Source organism: Elgaria multicarinata, chromosome 8 (genome assembly GCF_023053635.1).
Source record: "Elgaria multicarinata webbii isolate HBS135686 ecotype San Diego chromosome 8, rElgMul1.1.pri, whole genome shotgun sequence".
Taxonomy (NCBI): domain Eukaryota; kingdom Metazoa; phylum Chordata; class Lepidosauria; order Squamata; family Anguidae; genus Elgaria; species Elgaria multicarinata.
This window is the reverse complement of record NC_086178.1, coordinates 50,922,600-50,947,706: the sequence shown is the minus strand read 5'-3', so window position 1 is coordinate 50,947,706 and position 25,107 is coordinate 50,922,600. Positions and strand designations below refer to the sequence as shown.

The following is a 25,107-nucleotide window of genomic DNA, read 5'->3' as shown; positions in this document are numbered from 1 at the left end:
GAAGTATAAAGTGTTGGTTATCACCTTTAAAGCCCTACTTGGTTTGGGTCCAGGCTACCTGCGGGATCGCCTTCTCCTGTACAATCCGCCCCACACACTCAGGTCCTCTGGGAAGAATCTACTTCAGCTAGCAGGAACTAGATTGACAACTGTTACCCAGAGGACCTTCTCTTCTGCCGCCCCCAGACTGTGGAATAGCCTGCTGGAGGAGACTCTTCAGCTTGACAGTCTTTTAGCATTCAAGAAAGCTATAAAGACTGATCTCTTCCGGCAGGCCTATCCAGTAGAATTTTAGGATATTTTTAGTATGTTTTTAGGATGTTTTTAAATAGTGTATACCATGTTTTAATCAGTATTTTATGTAATTTATTCTTGTTGTTGTTCCCCTCCTCAATCCAATCGGAGAGGCGGGTAAGAAATTTATTATTATTATTATTATTATTATTATTATTATTATTACTACAGCAACCCCATGGTGGTATCAGTGTTACACTGAAAGGGTATTTAGTAGGTTAGTTCCCAGAGAATCCTAGAGTGTTGTTACAGATGCCATGAAACAGGAATGGGGGTACCTTTAATTTTGCCCTTGCAGCCTGAAAGTCTGAGTGTCTCCTGCTCTTATAACGAGGGTGGAGAACCTGTAGCCCTCCATATGTTGCTGGACTGCAAATCCCAACATCTCTGGCCATTGGCCATGCTGGCTGGGACTAATGGGAGTTGGGGGTCCAACAGCATGAAAGGCTACCGGTTTCCTACCCGTGCCTCCAAAGCTATTCAAACAACACTCTCTTCTTAACTTCTCAGATTTACTAGAAAACCATGGGGCTGCTGCATCTTTCAACTATTGTTAATGCTGGTACCGAGTCATGCACTCACTCACCTTCCCTAATTTCTGCCCCAAGCCTGTGAAGTTGATGTCCCCGAAAGCATCTGTTGGCACTTCCTGGACATGTCTCCTGGGGTCCCATTCTTTCCCCTGGAACATGGCAGGTTTTATGGCCTCCTCTAAATGGTGTTCCCTGAGATACCCACACTCGCACACCACCTTCCTGTAAGAAAACAGCACCGGAATCTCAGCAACATCTTGGGAGACCTGTGAGGGCAGCAGGCTGCATGCGAAGACAAAGGGGAGACCAGCTTGATTGCATACTCTGCACCAATGTAAGTCACATTACATCCATGCCTATCATGAAAAGCCTATCAACTTGCTAGGGTTGTCAAATTTCTTACAAGATAGTTCTTCTGAGCTTTTAATCATTGTCCAAAAGAGTTAACTTTGGCACAGTCATCTTCTCTCACCATCACAGCACTTGCTGGTGTCCTCTGTTCATCATAGGCAAACAATAAATGAGGAGATTAGATGGCGGAGCATTGTGGACTCCAGGTCTCACAACCCCATAACTCACAAGTTACTATGTTTTTGTTTTCAAAATTAAGGAGTCCTCTGGCACCTGAAACACTAGCATATGTCAGGCAGTTTCAGCTGATGCCTCTGTTCTACATGAACGTGTATACATGTTGCCTGATAATGACTACAGAGTAGCTTTAAAAACCTTCTCTGTGCTGGGTTGCCACCCCACTCTGCCACTAGGCACAGTATTGACCTCTTTAATATCTGGATTCTGTCCATGCTGCCAGATGCACATGATCGGCTGGCCAAACTAGGCAGCACCATCCATAGGATTTTCAAATGATTTGGCCACAACTAACGCCACCCAGGTGACATGAATAAGCCAGTAGAGCTAAATCTTCCATCCTCTAAAATCAAAACAAGCCAAGTTCATTTTTGCATGCGAAACTTAAATTGGCTTTGTTGTAATAAATTGGCGCCTAGCACAAAGACAAAACCTACTTTGGCTGGGAGGTACATTGATTTTTCTTTGGGATTTTCAACCTCAATAACAGCATTCCTATGTGACACACAGGAACAGCAGTGCACAGGCGCTCCTCATGATGGTTCCCATAAACACCCCCCCAAGGCAAGTGAAAAAATGTAGGCAGCTGTGTTGATCCACAGCAACAAACCAGTTCTAGCAGTCTTTATCTCAACCAGGAGTAACTCTTTTGTTAAGTGAATGGGTCTCAATTGGCCATTCAAGACCAAGGCGTCCCAAAATACTTTCCATTAAAGCAGGGAACAATACATTGTTGGTGGGAAAATACATTTTCCCCCAGCTACTATTGTAGCTAAACTAAGAGGGAACAGGAAAGTCTTATTTGTGTGTATGGCATATGACCTCAGCATCCCTGCTAATAAAAATTGCTGGTGCTCTGTCCCTGTGAGCCCTGATTCAACTATAACACTGCACACAAAACATGAGAGAAGTTCAAGCACACTTAAGTGTCACATGCCCAAGCACTCTTCCTTGCAGGTAAGCCCAGTTTGTACAATGCAGATAGACCCCTTACTGAATCCGAAGGTAAGAACCAGCATCTTGAATCAGGCAGGCTTTTATATTGCACCTTCAGCATACTTGCTGTAAAATAACCACCACTATCATCAGTGGAACTTTCAGGAGTACTACCACCTTAGGTAGTGTCCAATTCACTTGTACTGCTGAGTGAGCTCACCCCCACTTTTGAGCACTCAGTGAAAAGTGAAAAGGAAACAGACAATATCAATTGCAGGAGCTCCCTTACCCAGAATCTGACATCTGGGAACTTTCGATAAAATAAATACATTCTTTTTTCCGAATGTTTTCAGGAATCCACGTGCTGAGATTTTCCTGCAGAGAGAAGATACAAGGAACAGAACAGTAGCAATAGCAGAAGCAAGCTGAAATATACCTCCCCAAAAATTGTGAATATTTGCATAATTCATTTAAGTAGGGAAAAGAGGACAAGGCTCCTGTATCTTTCACAGTTGTATAGAAAAGGGAATTTCAGCAGGTGTCATTTGAATGCATGGAGCACCTAGTGAAATTCCCTCTTCATTGCAACAGTTAAAGCTGCAGGAGCTCTGTCTTCTTGACAAGATACAAAAGAATTTTGCCAGATGCTGCATGCATACAAATGACACCTGCTGAAATTCTGTTTTCTATACAACTGTTAAAGACACAGGAGCTCTGTCCTCCTTTCCATATGGTCACCCTAGTTTAAGTCACAACATTCACTTTTTCATGGTGCTGTAATTTGATTTTTTAAGGGAGACAGCACAACAGCGCTGTTGTTATTAACTGTAACCCAAAGAACATATATCTTTTCTATCTTTTAAAGGTATTTATTTTATTTATTTATTACATTTCTATACCGCCCAATAGCCGGAGCTCTCTGGGCGGTTCATAAAAATTAAAAACATTAAAAAAAATTAAAATTAATTTTAAGGTAGGGTTATCCCCCCCTCCCCCCTGCCTTCAGCCTGTGCTATTGTTTTGTATCCCATGGTAGATCACTCCTCCCACCACAAAGATCCAACGTCTGGCTCTATCTTCTTTTTCTTGAACTTGCCTTCTCATTGTTGCTAGGATTGAAGTGAGCCCTTTTCTTGGTCTTACTGAAAGCACTGTTACTTCGTCTGAGGTTGGGGACCACGTCGAGTTCATAATAGCTCTTAGGATACACGGGATAGCCATCTCCTTCATCAGGGCAGACCTTATTCAGCTCTGTAGAGAGCATCCCAATTCGCCGGCCTGGGCCAGCCATGGCAATGTTTCTTAGGTTAATCACCAAAGCTGTTCAAATGTAATTGGGAAAGGAGTCCTGGAAACCATCATACCAAAAATAGTGGAATACAACTGGAGTACGCAGCCTGTATTTAAGAAACACCAAAAGGGATTTGCTGGTTGAAGCACTTCTACACAGGCCTTATCTTTGAACTTGAACATTTTGTGGGATTCCCCAAATATCATAACACAGATATAAGTGGCACTAAAGCTATTTGCTGGGTTACTTCAAGTATTCAAGGTACATAACTTATGTTTTGAGCACTAACATTTTGAAAAAGCACTTTTGGTCAAGACCAAAAAGAATTCATTGAGTGCATTTGCATTTTCCCTCAGAATGCGATAGTAATAGTGCAAAATGTGTCACTCCAAGAAAACCAAGTACCATTTTCAGGGCTGCCATTGAATTCAATGGGACCACTAACCCCCTTAAAAGTGCACTGCATACCTATTATATGCAGTGCCTCTCTGTATGTAACTCTGACCTATGCTTAGCTCATTTTCATTGCAATCTTATACTTTTCTACTAAGATATAAACCCCACTGCGTTCAATGGGACTTAATCCCAGGGAAGTGTGTATAGGATCGTATCCTTAGTTGTGAAAGAGTTTAGAAACTTCAGACTGAAAGGTGCAAAATATTATTTATTCATCAATTTAATGGATCATACCACTCTTAGTCATCATTGATATTAAATATGCACATTTCCTGGCTACAGTTTGTACAATGCATCTTTATTTATTTATTTGAAATTAGTAATTCAATTATCTCCCTAATTAAAAACAACCCTCCTATGGTAATGTCCAAGGGTTTTTCTAACCAAGGCTTTTAACCCAACATTTTACTGCTTCTTCAGCTTCCAGATTCTTTATGTGATTAAGGTTGGAAATCTACATTACTTTTTTTCCTGAGGGGTTTCCTTCTCTGCCTTTCTGTAAGTTTTCGGTGGCATTGTGGTATAGCAGAATTACGCAACTACACTAGCATTTCATTCTGCCATTTCCCAAAATGCTGGATTTTCCAGGATCAACCCCCTTCCCAAAAATGCTTGGAAAGCACAGGAGAGGCCCTGGAAGATGACAATGTCATGTAAAGCACCACCCACAAACTACCATGAGAGATGAATGGTGAGCATATAATTAAAGCCTCATTTAGTAAAGCCCCAAGATAACACTGATATCTCACCAGGGATGATCTAGGCCATCCAGAGGAATTACCTAAGTTATGATGCTGGAAAGGTTTCTGGCAAGGAAAAGTGTAGGAATGCAGATGCAAATAGCTCTCATCAATTGATATTCGACCATTAATAAAAAGTATCAGTTTCTCTCAAAATACTGGGGGGGAAACTAATGTATAGATCAAGCAACCTGTGTTTTCATGTTACCTATAAAAGTGCCTCCCAAAAGTGGAGAAGGAGGAGCTGGTGGACCTTTGTCCAACTCCCACAAACAATGGCATTTCATACATTATCGTTCACATTCTCAGCACAGACATCAACATCCCAAGTACCACTAAAATAGCTCATGTGCCAACAGAAACATTATGGAACTTTGGCAACAGAAATGTTAGGGAACTTTGACGGGTTACCCCAAAGCAATGAGAATACTGACTCGGGTGGCCATTATCTGCTCTAACTAGTGATGGCTCTCTAAGATGTCTGGCAGAGAGGTATTTCACAGCCCTGCTATCTGAGGTCCTTTCAACTGGATATCCTGGAGACTGAACCTGTGACCTGATGCATGTAAAGCATGTACTCTACCACAGAACTACAGCCCCTGCCTCACATCAACATCTACCAGCAGTCAAATGACAGGCTGCCCATTATACTTATTATTTTCCCAGCACTTCTAATATGCAAACTGCTTTGCAACTCTATATTTTTAATTACACAATACCTCTGAGTTATTTCAGCTTTGCAGATACGCAAATGAGGCTTATAGACAGCAGCTTGCCCAAGGCAACCCAGTTAATATAGCAAGTTACATTTGTATAACTGGCCATGAAATTGGGTTTCAGAATGTACAGTTACCTTCACTCGGTAAGGATCATCCAACGGTCCACAAAATGAGATGGAATTTTCAGAAGAGGCCTGATATCACAAATCCCATTTGCTCTCGATGAGCTATTGTACTCTGAACATTGAAGAAATATGAATTTGAATTTCAATCTGGGAAAAGGCATGCCAAATTTTAGCGGAACGTAAATGCACAGTTATGTACCAACATTTCCACTGATTTCAATTTTACTTTCTCTAGATTGCACCCTTAGATAAATTTTGCAGGAATGAATCTAAAGATAAATGTTGCTGTCCAGCGTAGGGACCCCTTTGTATCCCACTATCACATCATTCCACTTTAACATTTCATTAACAGTCCTAATAGGGCATTAAACACTAAACCAAGCGTAACCCAGTAGACTTCGTTACATAAAAGAAAAGCTGCAGATACCTGCTCCGGAGCATTCCAAAACATTAGAACCCGCAATAACTGCTAGGACTTAAAACAGAGGCCCTCCCAAGGCAAGAAAAAAGTCTGTCCCCAAATGGAACTTTAAGAGACCCTAACATAGCTAATAAACAAACAAATAAAGGCACATGGGCTTTGCTAACTAGATGCCAGAAACATGATATTAGCACCCAAACATAAGTACCTGTATTTATCCCATCAAGATCAGTTTTGCCTACTCTGACCAGTTCCCCAGGGTTTCAGAGGAGTCTTTCCCAGACCTATCTGGAGATGCCATGAGTTGAATATAAGATCTTCTGCATACAAAGCATGTGCTCTACCACCGTACTACAGCCCTTCCCTTCAGGATCTCAAAGGATTCTTCATTGCCCTTTGCAACCGAGTGGCTGCCTAAAAACTTGATGCTAGCTCTGAGAAGTAAAAAATAATAATTCCCTTCCTCTAAATATGACATGGATGGGCTCCCCACGATCACTCTGCATCTGCAAAGTCTCTTTACAGCAATAGGCTGCAATCCAATGCACACACTTACTTAGGAGTAAGTACTACAGAATTCAGTGAGACTTACTTTTGAGTAAGCATACACTATCTCAGGTTGCACAGCTTGAAGGGAGAAAGCGCACAGTGCCAATGACTCCACAATGCACACACAGAAACACACAGTTAATCTCTCTATGCACATAAGCACCCAGTTCTATGTGCATAGCACAAAGCACTGTACCACTGCTTAAAATGCATCAAGGATTTCTCCTGACCTTGCAGTGCAGAGCATTTCACTCCAGACACTACCATTACTAAGCAATTCTGCACAAGCTCTGGGTGTGCAGAGCACAGTTACTCTCCACATTGGCAGGGATGTTTGTTGCAAATCCCCAGCTTTTTCCTTTACAGGGTCCCAACTTAAAGGTTCTTAGCATGTGCAATAGGAAAGCCACACAGACAGCTGCATCTACCTCTCCTGCAGCATCCTCCCACACTTCCTATTCATGTGCTCCTTGCACATGAGGGAGACGTACCTCTGTCTCGTGCTGCGAGCAAGTCACTTTATGGCTTAAGATGCCAGGAATCCACGGAAGCCTCTCTGAAGTGACTGCAGTTAAGGAGGAGACGGTCCAGGGGGTGGCCGCTTGCCAGCAAATCACACTGCAGGAGCCATGCTCCCCCCACCCCCTTGCTCAGGAGCTTGGGATAGATAGAAGGACAAACCAAGACTTCGCTAGACTGTGTGATGAGTGACTCACGCATCTGTCTCCAACTGCAGGGGAAGCAGCCGAGTCCTGCTGAAGGAGGAGCTTCTTTGATTGAGCAATACAAACAATGGGGCAAAATTCAAATGGCATTTTTGTTGGCTATCTGCAGAGTTGTTATGAACAAAACATGTGGCCCAACTAGTTGAGAAGATGCATGAGGCCTGATTGGCTTGTGCTTTATGCATTGCTGCAATATGCTCGATGCTGTAGCATGGGATGTACATAAGTGAACCAGACCAAAGATTAAAGCAGTGGGTTCAGAAAGGATTCCGTTTGAATGCCACTAGATACCTCCATTGGTTAGTTAATGTTTGCCTTTTGAGTGCAATTTCCCATATAATTGAGTACCCATGTTATCCCCACCGCCCCCACCCCACCAGTCCATATCCTAAACAGTGGTGAGGCTGGGGCTTGGTCCAGAGCACTGCCGCCCAGTGGCACCCCAAAGGACCACCCAGAGAGGAGCAGGTGATCAGGAATGCAGAAGCAAAGGACATTTCATTCTCTGTAGTCATGATGGTGCTATGATTTAAATTAGTTTAAAATGCAAAACTGCACATTTTGGTTTCCCCCCTCCCTAACGATTCCCAAATGTAGAAGCAGTTTTAAAGCATGGAATGGCAGTCGGAGGGGAGGGTGAGAAATGTTAGTTGTGTGCTTCCCAATTGAAATAATGCAGATGGCCATCTAAAGCTCCCCGCACCCCATAAACACACAAGACCATTATGTCCAGATTCTGAATTTATGGAGCTGCTTCATTGGTTCCCAGAAGCTTTTCTGCAATTAGCTTGCATTCTCATCAAAGACAGCTCTGCTTTCTGCTAGTGTTCAACTGGCATTGCATGAATGAGACTGAGTCATTGCATTCCTGTAAAAATAAGTTAAGAATTCCCACAGGCCAATAATTACATTTAGGTCACGATTTTTGTTTTTTGATTTGTGCATATAATCAGGATAAAATACACAAAACAACTAACTGGGAAAGAAGCCAAGGAGTGGCCTGAGATAGCAGGCTGAGGAATGACCAAAATCAAAGAAACAGTGACCAAGGTAGGATCTACACTACTGCTTTATGGTGGTTTATAATGGTTTTGACAAGTGTTTGGGCCCAGGACTCATTACATACACCATTTCCAAACCGTTTTCAAATTGTTATATTCTGCTTGGTGTAGATCTGGCCCAAATGCAGCCACCACAGGCCAGCCCTATAGACAGCACGACCTAGCATGTACTGCACCGCCAGTACATACATGTTTCCAGCTGTCATGTTCTTTGTGGTTATGCGCAAGTGCTCAAAATTTTCTCACTACTTCACAGGCCTTTCTTTTACATATTGATAAATACCAGTGCAAAAATCAAAGGAAAGAAAAAGAACGTTTGGGGGGGGGGGACTTTCCCTGCTAAATATTTTTATTTACCTAGCCTTTTCATCTTTTAGGATCCACAAGGCAGCTTGACAATGACATACCAAAAAGTAATTAAAATGAAATTATAACTAAAGGTGTGTGCAAACACAGTTCAAGTATTTATTTATTTTAAGAATCAGTTAAAATTGGAGGGAAGGACGATCATGCTACCTCAGATCATTTAACTGGATATGCCAGAGGATGAACCTGGAGTGTATGAGTTTCTCTATATAAGCAATTTATTGCACGCAGGTGATTGGCCACTCATGGAAATTTGTGGGTCCTTTACATGACATTGTCAACCTCGAGGATGTTTCCCGTTCTCTCCCCACCCCCCGTAATCTCGCTTTTAAAAAGATCAGAGGTAATGCAGTAATTAAAATTATTGTGGGATATCCGCAGTGTGTAAAACCGGTGTTGTGCTAATATAGCCACTAGATACCACTGTTTCATTGAACATATAGAGCATTCCCGAGAGGGGAAGTTTTCAATTCCAATTCACGTGGTCTCCTTCTAAAGAAGCCTGGAAAGACTCTGGAAGAAGAAAGCCGGGTAAGGATGTGGGGTTGTTGTTTTTTAATGTAAAGGCAACTTATTTCATGTGAGGCATGAGCTTTCTCCCACTGCCGCCGTTTCTTAGCCAACTTAAAATTCCCTCTACTCCGGAATCACTCAGACGACATCATGCGGTCTACAATATAACCATTAAGGTCCTCATCCAAATTCATTTAAGCCAGTCTGAGTTCCCGCTAGCTCTAATAAGCTTAGATGGAGGCCCTGAGTGTCTATGAATAAGTGTGTTTTTCAAGTCTTTACAGTTCTATGAAAAGAAATATCAGCAGGCAATTATGTAAAAAGTATTTTAGAAAAGATGGAAAGTACATTATTCTCAGACATCAAGGTTGCCAAAGAGCTTTTAAGAAACAAGGCAAAGTAGGATGAATGATGCTCTGGTGACTGAGATGAAGGGCCTTCACAGACATGCATTTTCATGCACGCACACACACACACACACACACACATATGCACACTACATGCTCAGTTTCCAGTAGCCATGTTAGTCTATTGCAGCCAAAACAACAGTAAGTCTTGTGGCATCTTAAAGACAAACAAATTTATTCTGGCATAAGCTTTTGTGGACCGTAGTCCTTTACATTGAGTATTATGGAGAGTTTCAGTTTTGCATGCAGTACATATGGTGAGGGGTGGAGGGGGAGGGGAGAGGAATTGTAAATACTAAGGACAAGGTTAGGTGCCACTTTTTCATCTAAACATCTAAACATCTTTTCTCAAGGAAGTGTGTCTATATTTTAACATTTATATATCACCATATGATTAGAATTCTCAAGATGGTTAGCAATAGTTACAACACAATAAAATAACAGAGATAAAACAAAACATAATAAAGCTTACAAAATCAGTGGAACTGACATAAGTAGCAACAAGGAAGCCACAAGAACCAAAGTCCAACAGTATTCAGGTGCTGTACAATTTAACACTGCCCAAGCAACTCATAGAAAAAGATAGTGTTGCTTCCATTCCCATAGTCTATAAAGAGTGGTCTAAGCCCATCTTCCATTATTTTAAAGTAGCTACTGAAAGCAGCTCTGCACAAAACCTAACCTTCTGTTCTGCATCTCCCCGCCTCTCTGTCTGCCAACGACTTTGCCTCTTTCTTCAATGCTAAAATCCAAACTTTACGCTCAGATCTAGCCAACTCTGCTCCGCTTCCAGCTCCTGCCCCTCACCTGTCAGTTCCTCCTTCAACTCTCTCGGCGTTCCCTTCGGTCTCAGCTGATGAACTGTCTAAAACACTGCGCTCATCGAAGCCTTCCACTTGTTCCCGTGATCCGATTCCCTCTCGCGTCTTTATTAATCTTATCCCCGCTATCCTCCCGTCCTTGCTTCACATCATTAATTCTTCTCTGTCCTCTGGTTCATTTCCTTCTGCTTTTAAACATGCTACAGTCTCTCCCATTCTCAAAAAACCCACTCTTGATCGACTATCCCTGTCTAACTACCGACCTGTCTCCCTCCTGCCCTTTGTCTCAAAGATCCTGGAACGTCTGGTCTACTCTCGTTGTCTTGACTTTCTCTCTAATAACTCTGCTCTGGATCCCTTTCAATCTGGCTTCCGTCCTTTGCATTCCACTGAAACAGCCCTTACCAAGATCACCAATGATCTTCTTACTGCCAAGTCTAAAGGCCATTATTCCGTTCTTATTCTCCTTGATCTAACCGCAGCCTTTGACACGGTCGATCACGATCTTCTCTTAGATTCCCTCCATGACCTTGGACTCTGTGGCTCTGTCTATAACTGGTTTGCCTCCTATCTAGAGGGTCGCTCTTTCAGCGTGTCTGCTAACGGCAGCTCGTCCTCCTCTTTTCCCCTTTTAGTTGGGGTTCCTCAAGGCTCGGTGCTTGGCCCGTTGTTGTTCTCTCTATACATGCTGCCCTTGGGCAAGCTTATTCAATCTCACGGCCTCCAATATCACCTGTATGCCGATGATACACAATTATATCTTTCATCTCCAGAACTTTCTCCAGATGTTCACGATCGTATCTCAGCATGTCTTTCAGATATCTCAGCCTGGCTGCTTCATCGTCGTTTGAAACTTAACATGGCAAAGACTGAATTGCTTGTTTTTCCTCCTAAACCTTCTCCTCACCTCTCATTCTCTCTTACTGTCAACGATGTCACGCTTACTCCGGTCAAGGAAGCTCGTAGTCTTGGCTTTATATTTGACTCCTCGCTCTCCTTTACTTCTCACATCGAGGCAGTAGCTAAATCCTGTCGTTTCTTCCTATATAATATTGCCAGGATTCGACCATTTTTGTCTGTCTCTTCTGCCAAGACTCTCGTTCACGCACTGGTTATCTCTCGGCTGGACTACTGCAACCTTCTTCTCTCTGGCCTTCCTTCGTCTCACATCAGTCCGCTGGTCTCTGTCCACCACTCTGCCGCTAAGATCATCTTCCTGGCCCGCCGCTCTGACCATGTCACTCCACTTCTGAAATCTCTTCATTGGCTTCCAATTCACTCCAGAATCCAATATAAACTTCTCCTGCTGACCTTCAATGCTCTTCACGGTCTAGCTCCTGCCTATCTCTCCTCTCTCATCTCACACTATCGCCCCGCTCGGGCTCTCCGCTCCTCTGATGCCATGCTTATCGCCTGCCCAAGGACCTCCACTTCCCTTACTCGGCTTCGTCCTTTTTCTTCTGCTGCCCCTCACGCCTGGAACGCTCTTCCAGAACACTTGAGAACTACAAACTCAATCACTGCTTTTAAAACTCAGCTAAAAACTTTTCTTTTCCCTATAGCCTTCAAATATTGAGTTTGTTCTGACTCTATACTGTTAGCTTCACCCTACCCGGTGCCTGTTTACACTTCCCTGTGCCTGTTTGCATTCTCCTTCCCTCTTTATTGTTTACTACAACTTATTAGATTGTAAGCCTATGCGGCAGGGTCTTGCTATTTACTGTGTTATCTGTACAGCACCATGTACATTGATGGTGCTATATAAATAAATAATAATAATAATAATAAAGAGTTGCATCACCAGATCTCAACAAGCGAGAAGATTCATACATTCGAAAGTGTTCCCTCAGCTATGCCACACCACACCCTGATGATTTAGGACTATAGAGGGTAAAAAATAAAATTTAAAAAAATCAGAATCTTGGATTAGGCCCGAAGTTAAATGGTAGCCAACCCAAATGTCATATGGTCCCACCAGACGGTATTAGTCAGGAACTGGGCTGCTGCAGTTTGCACTATGTAAAGCTCATGAATCATGCCATTCTACAGTCCAGTGAATGACAGTAATCAGTCTAGAGATTACCAGATCATGGTTCATGATGGCCGAATCACAATCTTTCAGGAAATATTAAGGACGGCTAGGAATTGTCATAGACTGCAATAATCATCTTCCTGGAATCTGATCCCATCTAGAATCCCACTTTTCCAAGGCAAACCTTTATGATGGGTTTGGGGTTAGTTTAAATTATCTTTCACAAGTCCTGAAGAAATTCAGGATCTATTCCAACTCTACAGTACTTGACTCCTAAGATTTCTGTAAGTGAGTGCCCTGGGGTTATTTTATTTATTTTTCACATATTTTTATACTGCCTTTTAAAAGAAAATAAAAGAAGCCTCTTAAGGCTTGACAGAAGCCAGTGAATAGCTGGTAACATTCTGGTGATGGGTTTCAATAGGAGCTAGGATGGCCTAAGAAGGCATAGGAGATGGGCTGAGGTGACTCATCTTCTCTCCCACCATTAAACCAGCAGTGAAGTCTGTGTAAGGAGCAGGATGTCAGTCTGTGCTGGAACTGGGGATAAAAAGGAGGAAATTCTACAGCACGATGTGTTTCCCAAGTCATCTGCTAGATAACAGGAATCTCTTGGGAGTGCTAATGCTGTGAGCCCTCATCTTATGCTCAGCTGCTCAGCCTGTATCTATATTTATTTATTTTATTTATTTAGAATATTTATATATCGCTCCCCATTGAAAAATTTCGGAGCGGTGTACAAGGTAAAATGAAAATAAAAACAGAATAAAACAGTTAAAACAAAATTTAAAAAGAAGCAAAAAACAACAACACAGAAATCCAAGGCTGCATGTTAAAGAAAGGCTTCTTGGAATAAAGATGTTTTCAGGAGGCGCCGAAAGGAGTACAAGGTTGGAGCCTGCCTGACCTCCAGAGGCAGGGAATTCCACAGGAGGGGTGCCACCACGCTGAAGGCTCTTCCCCTGGTGGACTCCAATCGGAGGATGGATCTAGGTGGAACCACCAGGAGCAGGCCCTCGGATGACCTCAGTGACCGGGCAGGTTGGTAAGAGAGAAGGCGCTCTCTCAGGTATCCTGGTCCCAAGTTGTATAGATAGATAGATAGATAGATAGATAGATAGACCTTAGATTTCAGAAACACCATCCATCTCCTTTGACCGTCTAACGAAACTGAACCCCAAGAAAGCATTGGAACCCCTGAAAATTCTCACCACTTGGAAGTTGGGTACTTGTTCATTGCTCCTGAATGCTGCGTGCAATGTGTTTATGTTTAGACAGAAGGAAGTCCTACAACTCCCAGCATTCCCCTGCCAGCATGGGACTGGTTGGGGAATGCTGGCAGTCGTAGGCCTTCTTTCTGTCTAGGATTGTACACTAACACAGCTGAGCATGTAGCTTGAAACGAAGAAAGGATCAATAAGATTTTTCAAAATATACACAGAGGGAGGAAATGTCTTTCCAAAACTCATTGAGCTTATTAAAGCATTTTTGGGCAGCTGAGAATAACGTAGCTCCTGTTTTTTGACATTGGATTCTAAAGTGAGACAAAACTCTTTGTTGTTTCTACCTCGCTGTGTTGTCATGAGGATAAAATGAGATGGGGTGAAGGAAACCAAGGCCACAGCTAGACCTAAGGTTTATCCTGGGATCATCCAGGGTTTGCCCCTGCCTGAGCACTGGATCCCCTGTGTGTCATCTAGATGAACAGATTTGACCCCTGGACGATCCACGGGTAAACCTTAGGTCTAGCTATGGCCCATGTCTGCGAATTACAGTTCTTTGGAGGAAAGGTGGCATCTAAATAAAATTATTAAGGATGCTACCCAATATAAGTTTAGACAGAAAAAATATATATCCTACAACACTCAGACTGGCTGGGGCACACTGGGAAATGTAGGACTTTTTCTGTCTAAACCCGCTCAGGATTGTGCTCTAACTAAGTTTTAAAAATGTGAGTGATGTGTACAACTCATTGGGCGACGTTGGGTCAGTCACACCGTCCCCATCTCGTCTACCTGAGGGGCTGAACTCCTTGGAGAAAGACAAATGTGGAAAAATAAGCATTTTCTGAGGTAAAGGTGGAAGCTGGCATTTCAATACTGAATTTTCATATACGTTTAATATTGTATTTACATATACGCGACACCCGTAAGCCAAACGACGTCGCACCAAGGCAGCACACCGGCTTCCCCGCCGACTCTACCCACCCAAGTGGCTCCGCCCCTTCAGAGCCCAGCGCGGCGTAATCCCGCCCCTGCCGTCGTTGGCTGAGGCTCGCGCGGCGCCGTTAAGGGGGCGTGGCAGAGCAGAGGGGGTGGGAACAGGTACAGGCTCCGCCTCCTGCCGCCAGCGTGCGAGTTCCGCCGCTAGCGGGATGGAGGCGATGGCGCCTGCGCCCGGGTCCGCCCTTGGAAACGCGTCGGAAGCTGCGGAGCGGGCCTTGGTGACGCGTCCCGCGAAGCTCGATGCCTCTGCCGGGACCATGAAACTCACCCGCAAGGCGGTCCTGTCCCGGGCCAAGGCCACAGACCTCACAGGCGTCCGCAAGCTGAACTGCTGGTAAGAGGCGGGGCCGGCACCGGGTGTGGGGCGTGTGTGTGTGGGGGGGGCAACTGGCTGGTTCACGGGGATACCTGGCCCCCTGCCACGAGCAGCATCTGCACAGGAGGGAAGGAGACGCTTGCAGATCGGGGCGGGAGGGGATGGCTGACGAACGAGGGAAAAGAATGGCGTTCAATTCAGCAAAACGCAAAATAAAGATGCTGAAATGGGGGTTTCTCCTCCCCGACTCCAGGCTGCATCCCGCCCTCCCCGTCCTGTTGGCCACATTTTCCTGGCCTGCATCAGCAGCAATGATTGGAATAACACTGACCAGGAGGGTAGAGATTCAACCCCCCTCCCTGCAGGCTTGGTGGTGGGAAAAGCTTCACGTGCAGAATTCTTCCCTGTCGTTTGGTTCTTAGAAACGGTGCTTTGATCGGAAACAGCGAGTTCCAGCCGCTTATTGGTGATGGTAGAAATAAGTAATGTGAATCATTATTCTGAATAGCATTCTGAATATGAAATCCAGTTTTCTTAGAGAACATTTCCCTTCCCCAGTGATGTTAGAAGCTAGTGTGTGGTGGTATTAAATACTACTTTATTTCATTAACTAGTCATTAATTCATTCCACCACCACCACCCCACCATCTTATATGTTTCAATCCATAGTCTTCTCTACTCTTTGCATCTTCTCTTTTAATTATATCATCTGATCAGACCTGTAGTGCTTCTGCAGCCTCATCTCCACTTGGATGCCCAGGTTGGGACAGTGGCCAGAAGGATGATGATGATGATATAATATTTATTTCTTACCTGCCTCTCCCTTTGGATTGAGGCGGGGAACAACATTAGAACATGAATCAATAGGTCTTAAAAATTCTTGATTTTACATTGATCTGGATAGGCCTGCTGGAAAACGCTAGTCTTTAAAGCTGCCTTAAAATCACACAGAGAGTTAATTTTACGAATCTCCTCCGGCAGGCCATTCCACAATCTGGGGACAACAGAAGAAAAGGTCCTCTGGGAAACTGATGTCAGCCTAGTTTTAGCTGACTGAAGTAAGTTCACCCCAGAGGACCTGAGTGTGCGGGGAGGACTATATGGGAGAAGGCGATCCCACAGGATGTTCTTTCACCTCTGGCTCATCTGCCAGCTGTGTCTTCCTGGGCTAGAAGGACCTGAACACTACCTTGTATTCCCTTGAAACATCCCCAGAGATATGAAGTGCTAATATAAAAAGTGCCAATATTGCATTATTTCAATTTTTCTGAAAATTTCCAATTTTTTTTTTAGAAAAAAACATTTCCCTCCCCCATGGCTTCAAAATTTCTGGAAAGTTTACATCTCTAAACATCCCGTCTGGTCTTCTGCAGTGTGCTCCATGTGGGGCTGTCCAGGCATTGCAACCAAACCAAAACACTGCAGCCAGATTAATATTTGGTTGTAGTTGCAGGGACCATGGCTGAGTTGGTGCTTTATGAGTTTGCTTCTGGGCCAAGTGGAAGGGCTGGAGAACAGCATCACCTTCCCGACCACTATGACCTTAGTATAAGGAGGTTCAGTTGGTAGCTCTTAGTGTATGAGCTTTAGACACAGATCCAAGCATTGTGTGATAGATTCAGAATCTTGACATTTTGAACAAGCTGTGAAGATTTTCTTAAACCTGCCTTTGCTGAGTTCCTGTGTGTGCAGACAGGTGCCTCTATGCATATGTGCGTATGCACATTGTAAACATGCCAACAAACATGTGCGGGGATTGATGAGTAGGCAGAGCCTACCATTGCAATGCCACTCCTACACATGCTCATTAAATGCATGGAGGAGAGCCCAAACTTTTGGAAAGGGTTTTAACTGTGGCATTGTGACATGGGTCTTTCCTTTGCGTAGTATGATTACTGCTTCAATGTTTTATGGCGTAATCCTATGATCCTGGGAAAATGTCCCAGGGACCATAGGATTTTTTGGAGTATCCCTCCTGAGGCTGTAGACCAGAGCTTTCCAAACTTTTCATGTTGGTGACACACTTTTTAGACATACATCATTTCGCGACACAGTAATTCAGTTTTAACTAGCAAACCGGAAGTTAAACTAACCCTTTATAAGAGATACGGACACATACATAAATTGTAATAGCGAAATGTATGGGGACACGACTTATCTCATGAAAACTTTTCATTTATATTTTTTAAAATATATGATTTGCAAGATAATAACATACATTTCCAAGACTTTTCACATTGAACCAATTTTGTCGAGCTGCGATCAAGCAGCAGTTGAGACAGTGTTCTATCAAAAAACTGGACCCATGGAATTTCTCGAACGCGTCACTTCAGGTGCAGCCACGTCACTGGAAGTGATGCGGAATCAGCTTTTTCGACCCAATTATGCATACTGCGCATGTGCAGTACCTGTATGATCCCTCGACCGTGGTATACATACACGGATACGACGGAAGGGGAATATACTAGTGCACCATACTAATCGGCACCTTTGCTGCTTAAAAATGCATGCAAGTTGGTATTGCTTATTTCACATAGACTCAGAGGTTTCTCGTTACGTTCGTGTGACACACCTACACACTGCAGCTGACACATTAATGTGTCGCGACACACAGTTTGGAAAGCTCTGCTGTAGACACTCCTGCAACTTCAGGAGGGGGGCTCTTGTGTTCCAATCCCTTCCTTCCTCCCCCCTCCCCCCCTGAGTTGCCATTGGAAGAACTGCGGCAGTTGCTTTCTGAGGTCACAAATGCAACTTCGGGGAAAGGGGGTGTACTGGTGGATGCGGAGGGGAGGCTGGGATATGTAGTATACTGGGGCCTGTCCAGTCCCTGTCACTTCTCTAGATGGGCTCAGAGGGCGGTGGGATTGCATAGGGGGGCGTTAAGAGGAAAAGGGACGGCAGGGGGGCGCTTGAGGTGGTCTCTCCAGAAGGTACTAAAATAGAGTAACTAGAGACCCACAGGGAAAAATTCTAAATCTGTGCAAGTCCGTAGAGAAAACAATAACAAGGAAGACCCAGAGGCAAAAATCACTTCTATTGCTTGGAGCATTCCAACATCAAAGTGCTCCTTTAAAGGGCATAGGATTGTGCCCTTAATTGTGTGTATCCTTTATTATATCTGCCTGATAAATAATCATTTTTCTCTTCTAGGGGCAGCCGCATCACAGATGTAAGTACTGTTTCTCATTTTCTAAAAACTTATTAAATTGAGGTAGTGGCTACCATGCTTGTTCTGAAGGGCAGGGGAAGCAGAATAATTCAAATGGTATCTTTTCTGTTGCAAACCTTAACCTCTTTTAAGAGTTGCTACATTTCCAAAATGATGCTCTGTCTGTATTTGCATAGAATCTCCAGATCTCTCTTGCCTGTTTGGGTGAATGGAAGAAGAAAATACTCTATTCTTCCCATAGTTGCTAGTGACGGCAAGGACTGAGTATCTTTCATGGTCTTTTCCTGGCAGGGGACGTGATGTTCGAGAGGCCAGCTCCAGGAAGGAAGCAAAAACTTCCTTCTCCTCCTTTACTTCCTTCTCCCTGGAAGTATAGAGATGAGTAGGTGGGGAGGTGGCTGTGCAGCAGCAGCTTTGAGCCAACTTTAGCAGCCTTTATTCTATGCTGGAGTGCCAATAAGAAGCAAACTAAGAGCTGTCTTGCCTTCTGCAGCTGCTGTGTCACTGTGCTTTGCCTTGGCCTCATCTTGAAAGGCAACGGGGAATTGCTACTGATATGACCGCTGCAGTAGAGTGCCCGCCTTCACTGTCTGTGCTGTCCCGAAAGGAGGGAACCATAGCTTATTGGTAGAGCAAATGCTTTGCATGTAGAAGAAATCAGGTTCAACCTCTGGCATTTCCACTTAAAAGGATCTCTGCTGGAAACCTCTGATAGAATTTCTGCAAGAAACAGAGAAAAATGATGTATTTGTCTGTGGATTCAGTGTATGAGATATAGTTAACTTAGAAGAAAGAAAAGAATTTGATTATTGTGTTAAATGTATTAAACAAGGAGAGAATATATTTCACATTTTTGATGTGTAGAGAGCCGAAAATATACCTTATATTTGATGGTCTGTGTACTTTCTTTTTTGTGTTTTTCTTTTTGTTTTTCTTATTTCCCTTACCTCATCTTTCTTCTTTTATCTTACTCTTTTTCCCCATTTTCCTTAGATGTAATGCTTTTATGTCATGTATGTTTATGAAACAATACAAAAATTGATACAGGGAAAAAAAAGGATCTCTGCTAATAGGGTCAAAGAGAGGCTGTTGCCAGTCAGTGACATGCTCATTTTGTATCAGTCGTTTGGGAGCAGGGGCCCCTGCGCTGATGCAGCTGACCTCCATATCCTGACCAGCTCCACACTTAAAACAATTGTAACGTCAGTTGAATCCGTGTGCTCTCGCCTCAAGCTAAATAATTGCATTATAAAACCTCCATGGTGAATGCTTGAACATTTCTCATAGGCTTACTGGATCAGTTAGTGAATTACGAACTTTTGCTTTCCCCCCCAAGAGACTGAAAAAGCTTTCTAAAGTTTCATTTTTGCCTGCTTCTGTTTTTTAATGCCTAGATATCCATCTGCCGCGAGCTTCCCAACATTGAAGTGATCACGTTCAGGTATGTGTCGGAGCTGCTAGAGAGCAGAGGCTGGCCTCACAAGCCAAGCCAAGGGAAATCAGATTCTTCCTTTTGAGAAGAAACCCTTACTAGTAGGCCCAAGCTATCTGCTAGCTATTTTGTTGAATCGTAACACTTCCTTAACCCAATTGCTCACCCTCCTGCTTTGATCGTTGACTATGGCACATGTCCTTTCTCATACCACAACCTCTTTTTAGCGCTCTCAGACATGCTGTAAATTCTGCTTGGACCAGATATTTATGATGCCGCACAATTTGTTTGTATCTTTGAGGTTGAGCATCAGCTTAAAAATGAGCCTGAATTATCTATATTATGACGTCGTACAATGCCAGTCAGTGGGAAATAATTGTAAATAAATACTAGTCTTTAGTTGTTGATTTCCAACTCACTTAACGTTGGGATTGTTTTTAAACTGCACTACTGTGGATATGTAGGTTTGAAACCATTCCATGGGATCTGTATTGCCAGGGGAATGAAATGTCACCAGTGTTGGTCCCAGAGTACTCCTGAATGACATAGTGTGAAGCAACTGTGCTGGCACTGGGAAGAGCATCTGCTGCATCTACTACATTAGCAATGGAAAATCTTGTTTGTGGCAGAGTTTTCTTTTTAACCCTCTCTTTCTGTGTTCCAAGAGTGCTCTTGTACTCAGTCCGCATCACCACAGGTCTGCATTGTAGTTTCTCAGTTGCCCCCCGCCCCCAGATCTCTCTGCACCCTAGCATTCAGTCCCCCTCCCTTTCTTTGTTTAGTCCTGGCCTTTGCAAGTGTTTGCTTGCACATATGTAAGGCTCAAGTGGGCAGGGGAATGTAGATGTGCACCCTCAACGTCTCCATGCACCAGGTTACATCATTAATCTTTACACATTCAATGTAAAGATTTGAATAGGGCTCTGTAATCACATTTGGGTGAACATGGTTACAGAACCCTATAACAGATCTTCAAGCTGAATGCACAGATATCTAAATGGCAGCTGGGGAAGTGGTCCTTACCTGTGCACCCATGTCCACCTCCTCCCTTTAGCCTTCTCTCTCGCTCTGTGTGTGTGTGTGTGTGTGTGTGTGTGTGTGTGTGTGTATATATATATATATATATATATATATATATATATATATTTCTGGTCCTCTCTCCTTATTTCTCCTCATTGAGTCCAGTGGCAAAAACTCACAAAGCTTGTACTCTTGCCCTGAAACTCATGAAGGAATCTTGGATACTGGTGGACTACTTGGTGTGGCTGCCTGGCTGCAACAGAATGGAAAAATAAGGCTTCTGAATCCAGTGAGGTTAGGAACAATCTAGATTTTTATTTATTTATTTAAATTTTTTATATCCCGCCCTATATCACTAAGATCTCAGGGCGGCATACAGATAAAAACATACAGTATAAAACAATAAATATACACAGTAAAAACTAATTAAACCATAATCCAAGTTAAAACAATATATAATTTAAAAGCAATAGACGCAGTTAAAACAATGTGCCAGTGAGTTTAACCATCAAAGGCTTTGCTAAAAAGCCATGTTTTTACTTGGCGTTGAAATGCAATCAATGTTGGTGCCAATCGGGCCTCCAAGGGGAGGGCATTCCACAGTCGGGGTGCCACCACAGAGAAAGTCCTCTCCCTTGTTCCATCATAACGTATATGTTGCATTGGTGGGATGCAGAGAAGGGCTCCTCCAACAGATCTAAGGTCTCGGGCAGGCAATGCTGCCCTTTCCCCATCTCTGCCCTCACATTTGATGGTCCCAAGCTTCAGAAGTTCCCACAGAAAGGTATGAAAGGACCACAAATAGTGTGTAGTTCTCACAGAGGGCAGTGGTTGGCGCATGGGCCTTACGTTGTACAAGCCTGATGTAGATAACACTTACCTTTGGCTTCCCATGTTCGCTTGTTCTCTCCACTAGCGTGAATAACATCTCCGACCTGGAGCCAATGAACCAGTGCCAGCACCTCACTGAGCTGTATCTCAGGAGGAACAGTATCGCAAGCCTCCGCGAGCTCTTCCACTTAAAAAAGCTGTCCCACCTAAGAATCCTCTGGCTGTCTGAGAACCCTTGCTGTGGCCCTGACCCTCATCGTTATCGGATGACGGTGCTGCGGAACCTCCCCACTCTCCAGAAGCTTGATAATCAGAGTGTGTATTGCGGTGAACTGCCTTGTCTGTGTTGGGGTTTTGTGGTTGTTCTGATTTAACTCCTCTTAGGCTTGGTCTGACTGTGTAGCAGAATGAAGAGGTAGAATTCTGAGATAGTAGAGTGGATTGTACCACTTCAAATGGGGAGGAGGGAGAAGGAATTGCTTCACATGGCAGCTTTGTCATGTGTTGAACCATGCAGATGTGGTGACTCTCCATCCCAGTGCCAGAGGAGATGGGGAGGCATTCACAGTGGCGTAGAAAAACAGCAACACTTGTTTATAGTGGTTTAAAGCAGCCTCTGCAGCTGCAGCAACTGTTCCTTTGTCTTCTAAACACCTGAAGTTCTCTTCCTTGACTAGGAGAGGCTTCAACCCTAGAGCAGTGAGCTCCAATAATGAGCATACTCTCTCTTTGCCTTTGTGTTTGATATTTGTAGTGGTGACAGAGGAAGAACTGTCCCATGCGCTGCTGGAAGGGGAGGAGATAACGGCACCCCCAGCCAAATCGGTCGTGGACAACTGTTGCCAAAACTCCACCACTGAGTCCAGTGTGACGGAGTCTACGGTGGAGAATGAAAATGAACTCCTGAACTTCAGCTTGGAGGAGACAAAGTGAGGAAGGCTCCGCTGCTCCTTGTTGGGAATTCTTTGATGGACATCATTCCTGTAGAATTAGGGTTGACAACGTGGTGCCCATGGGCACCAGTGGGCCCCTGGATACCTTCCTTGGCAACCACCAAGGTGCTTTACCCCTCCCACTTAAAACAACAACACAACAACAACACAAATGCATTTCCTTAGCAGCTGGGATGACTTCAAAGCCAAGTGAGGGCCTCCAACTGCTGCTGCTGGTGCATCTGCACTTCTCATGAATGCCTTGGGTCTTGCATGTTGCTCAGAGACGTTCTTGGAAAATGAAGACAGTGGGCGGCTGCAGGCCAATGCTTTCCTTTGCGGTGCATCCAGCAACCAAGAAAGAGAAAGTTGGGGGAGGGCGGAAGGAGACACATCATTTCTGTCTGATAAGTTGGAGTGGGGTGGGGACAGAAGAGAGCAGTGGGGGTGGACTAAGAAGGGCAATGGTAAGCTAGCTGGGGGCGATCAGGGAAGTTAGCAGGAAGCCAGTGGGGGGCAGGGTGGGGTAGGGAAGTGAGAGCAGCAAGAAATCACAGCGGTCTGGGAAAGCCAACAACCTTAGGGGTTGGGAAGGGTTATGTGCTTGTATGTCTGAATGGCTGGTGTGTGTGAGAGAGGGGGTGTTGAGAGGGAATTTTAGAGGGATCTTGGAAAAAGTGAGGGTGGGTTTTCATGTGCTTGTAGTGAGGGGAAGGGAGGAGCTTGTGTGTGCATGCATGATGGGTACTTGGGGTGTGTGTTTGTGTGAGTGAGTGGATGGAGGATAGATGGGTGTGAGGAAAAAGAGAAGGGGAGAGGAAAAGTTTAGGGGTGATTCTGAAGGGAATCGGAAAGAGTGACTGTGGCTTTTTGCATTCTGAGAGTGGGGAAGAGAAGGCAGAGAAGTATGTGTATGATACATTATTGCATGTCTGGCACAACCCAGCGGTCCAGCCTCTCCTTGCATAAATCCACATAGCAGGTGACTGTGAAGGGACGCCTAGAGTTTTAAGCATGTTGAAACATTCGTGCAATGTGATCGCTCCCATTTCAGAGAGTGCTAGGGTGGGGCAGGGATGTTTGCAGAAGACTGCTTTCATTAGGTATTTGCTTGTTGTCTCTCCTCCTCCCCGGTTTAGTAAAATCCGCGAGCAGCTTGGTATGAAGCCTGTTGTTCCAAGAGAGAAGTTTTCCTCCTTCTCACCCAGGGAGATGGATGGGAACCGAAAGAAACGGGTGAGTGTGAACGAGAGCCTTTCCTCCTGCCCCAAAGTTCTGTGTGTATTTCTGGATCATGCGCTGCACTGTTTTGAGCTGAGCCACGCTGTAATGCGCTGCAGCTTTGAAATACTGAAGGGTGTTTCCAAAAGCAAAGCAGCAGCCCTTTGTTAGTGGGAAGAGGCGGCTGGCTGGGTATCCTAGTTTCATTCTGAGTAATCTGCCCTAGTTTGGCAGAAGAAAACTGAACAATCAAAATAAAGAAAAATAAAGACAAGTAACAATAGAGTAATAGATGTCTGCAAAATAGCTGATTCCCTGCTTGTCCCTGAAATTGTTGTCTTGTGTCCTGGATTAACAGAACAACATCCTCAATGCCATCCTGCTACTCCTAGAAGAGGTGGATTCAGAGGGACTAGAAGTTGTTCATCAAACAGTTGGGAGCAAACTCCAAGCCTTCCAAAAGAGGGAACTCCAAGAGGACCGGTAGCATTTCTCACGGAAATTGTTTGGTGGATCATTGGAACGTGCATCACCAGCCCTGGCTGCACCCTCTCCCTTGCTGCTGGGCTTTGTGTGGGGGATGTGTGACCAAGTACAGGAAGAAACTACATACATCCCCTGTGCTTCATGTGGTAGGACCTGGTTCTATTGATGAGCTTTCATTGCAATAGCAATTTATGTGCCTGCATCTATGCAAATACTACCCAGCACACCACAAGGCCCACAACAGAGAGGGAGAACTAGTATGCACAGAACTACAGCAGGTAGTTGTGACATGGAGAAAAGGTGGGGCATTTGTGGCCCCACCTCCTTCTGGTGCCTCCCAGTTAGAAGAATCATTTGTAGTCTTGCTTCAGAAGTGGCTCTGTCAGTCTAAGCCTGAGCTGCGGCTGGCTTCGTTAGCATGATGTCCTTACCTTGCATCATAATGTTGGAGCAAAAATAAACTTCATGCCTCCATCCTCATACAGCAAGGAGCTTTTGACCTTGGCTGTAAGGTCAGAATTTCACACACACACAATCATTGAACTTTTAAATTTAGTGGCAAGTGTCTAGTTTTTCCCTACAACTTTCTCTTCTCTCCTACATAGTGTTTTGGACTTGATGAAAAGGCTGTCATCTGCTGAAAAAATAAATTGATATATTGTTTTCACTCTGAGTTTCCTCCTATGACTTGCCCTCTTAGTCTATATATGGTTATTTAATTGCGCTGATGTGCAGGAGATCTGTACTAGTAGATCTGGGTCTACCTTCTGTCCACCCCTGTTCTGTTTGATGAGACTGATGAAGCTCTGTTCTGTTGATCCAAATGGGGTAGTTGATATGTAGATTGACACATTCTGCATTCATTGATCTAGTTCTTCTATAAAGTACATCGGCT

At 44.1% G+C, this 25,107-nt stretch overlaps 2 protein-coding genes across 3 annotated transcripts in view; one reads left to right on the top strand and one right to left on the bottom strand.

The window, feature by feature from the left end:
- Window positions 1-7,357, bottom strand: part of TRPM2 (transient receptor potential cation channel subfamily M member 2) — a 46,499-nt gene extending 39,142 nt beyond the window's left edge. The window contains exons 1-4 of one of the 2 annotated variants that reach the window (XM_063132324.1): window positions 7,144-7,357; window positions 3,448-3,748; window positions 2,641-2,726; window positions 881-1,049 (exon numbers count right to left, since the gene is read on the bottom strand). In XM_063132324.1, coding sequence (XP_062988394.1) covers window positions 881-1,049; window positions 2,641-2,726; window positions 3,448-3,642 — 450 coding nt within the window. In that variant the 5' untranslated portion in view covers window positions 3,643-3,748; window positions 7,144-7,357. Of the gene's footprint in view, window positions 1-880; window positions 1,050-2,640; window positions 2,779-3,447; window positions 3,749-7,143 lie in introns of those variants that run through there. The other variant, XM_063132323.1, reaches the window with a different exon arrangement.
- Window positions 7,358-14,947: 7,590 nt separating this feature from the next.
- CFAP410 (cilia and flagella associated protein 410) lies at window positions 14,948-24,879 on the top strand. Its single transcript, XM_063131533.1, has 7 exons — window positions 14,948-15,136; window positions 18,272-18,290; window positions 19,685-19,731; window positions 21,659-21,888; window positions 22,328-22,502; window positions 23,645-23,741; window positions 24,085-24,879. Exons 1-7 carry the CDS (start codon window positions 14,952-14,954, stop codon window positions 24,211-24,213), a joined length of 882 nt encoding a protein of 293 aa, XP_062987603.1. The 5' UTR covers window positions 14,948-14,951; the 3' UTR covers window positions 24,214-24,879.
- Window positions 24,880-25,107: the final 228 nt, after the last annotated feature.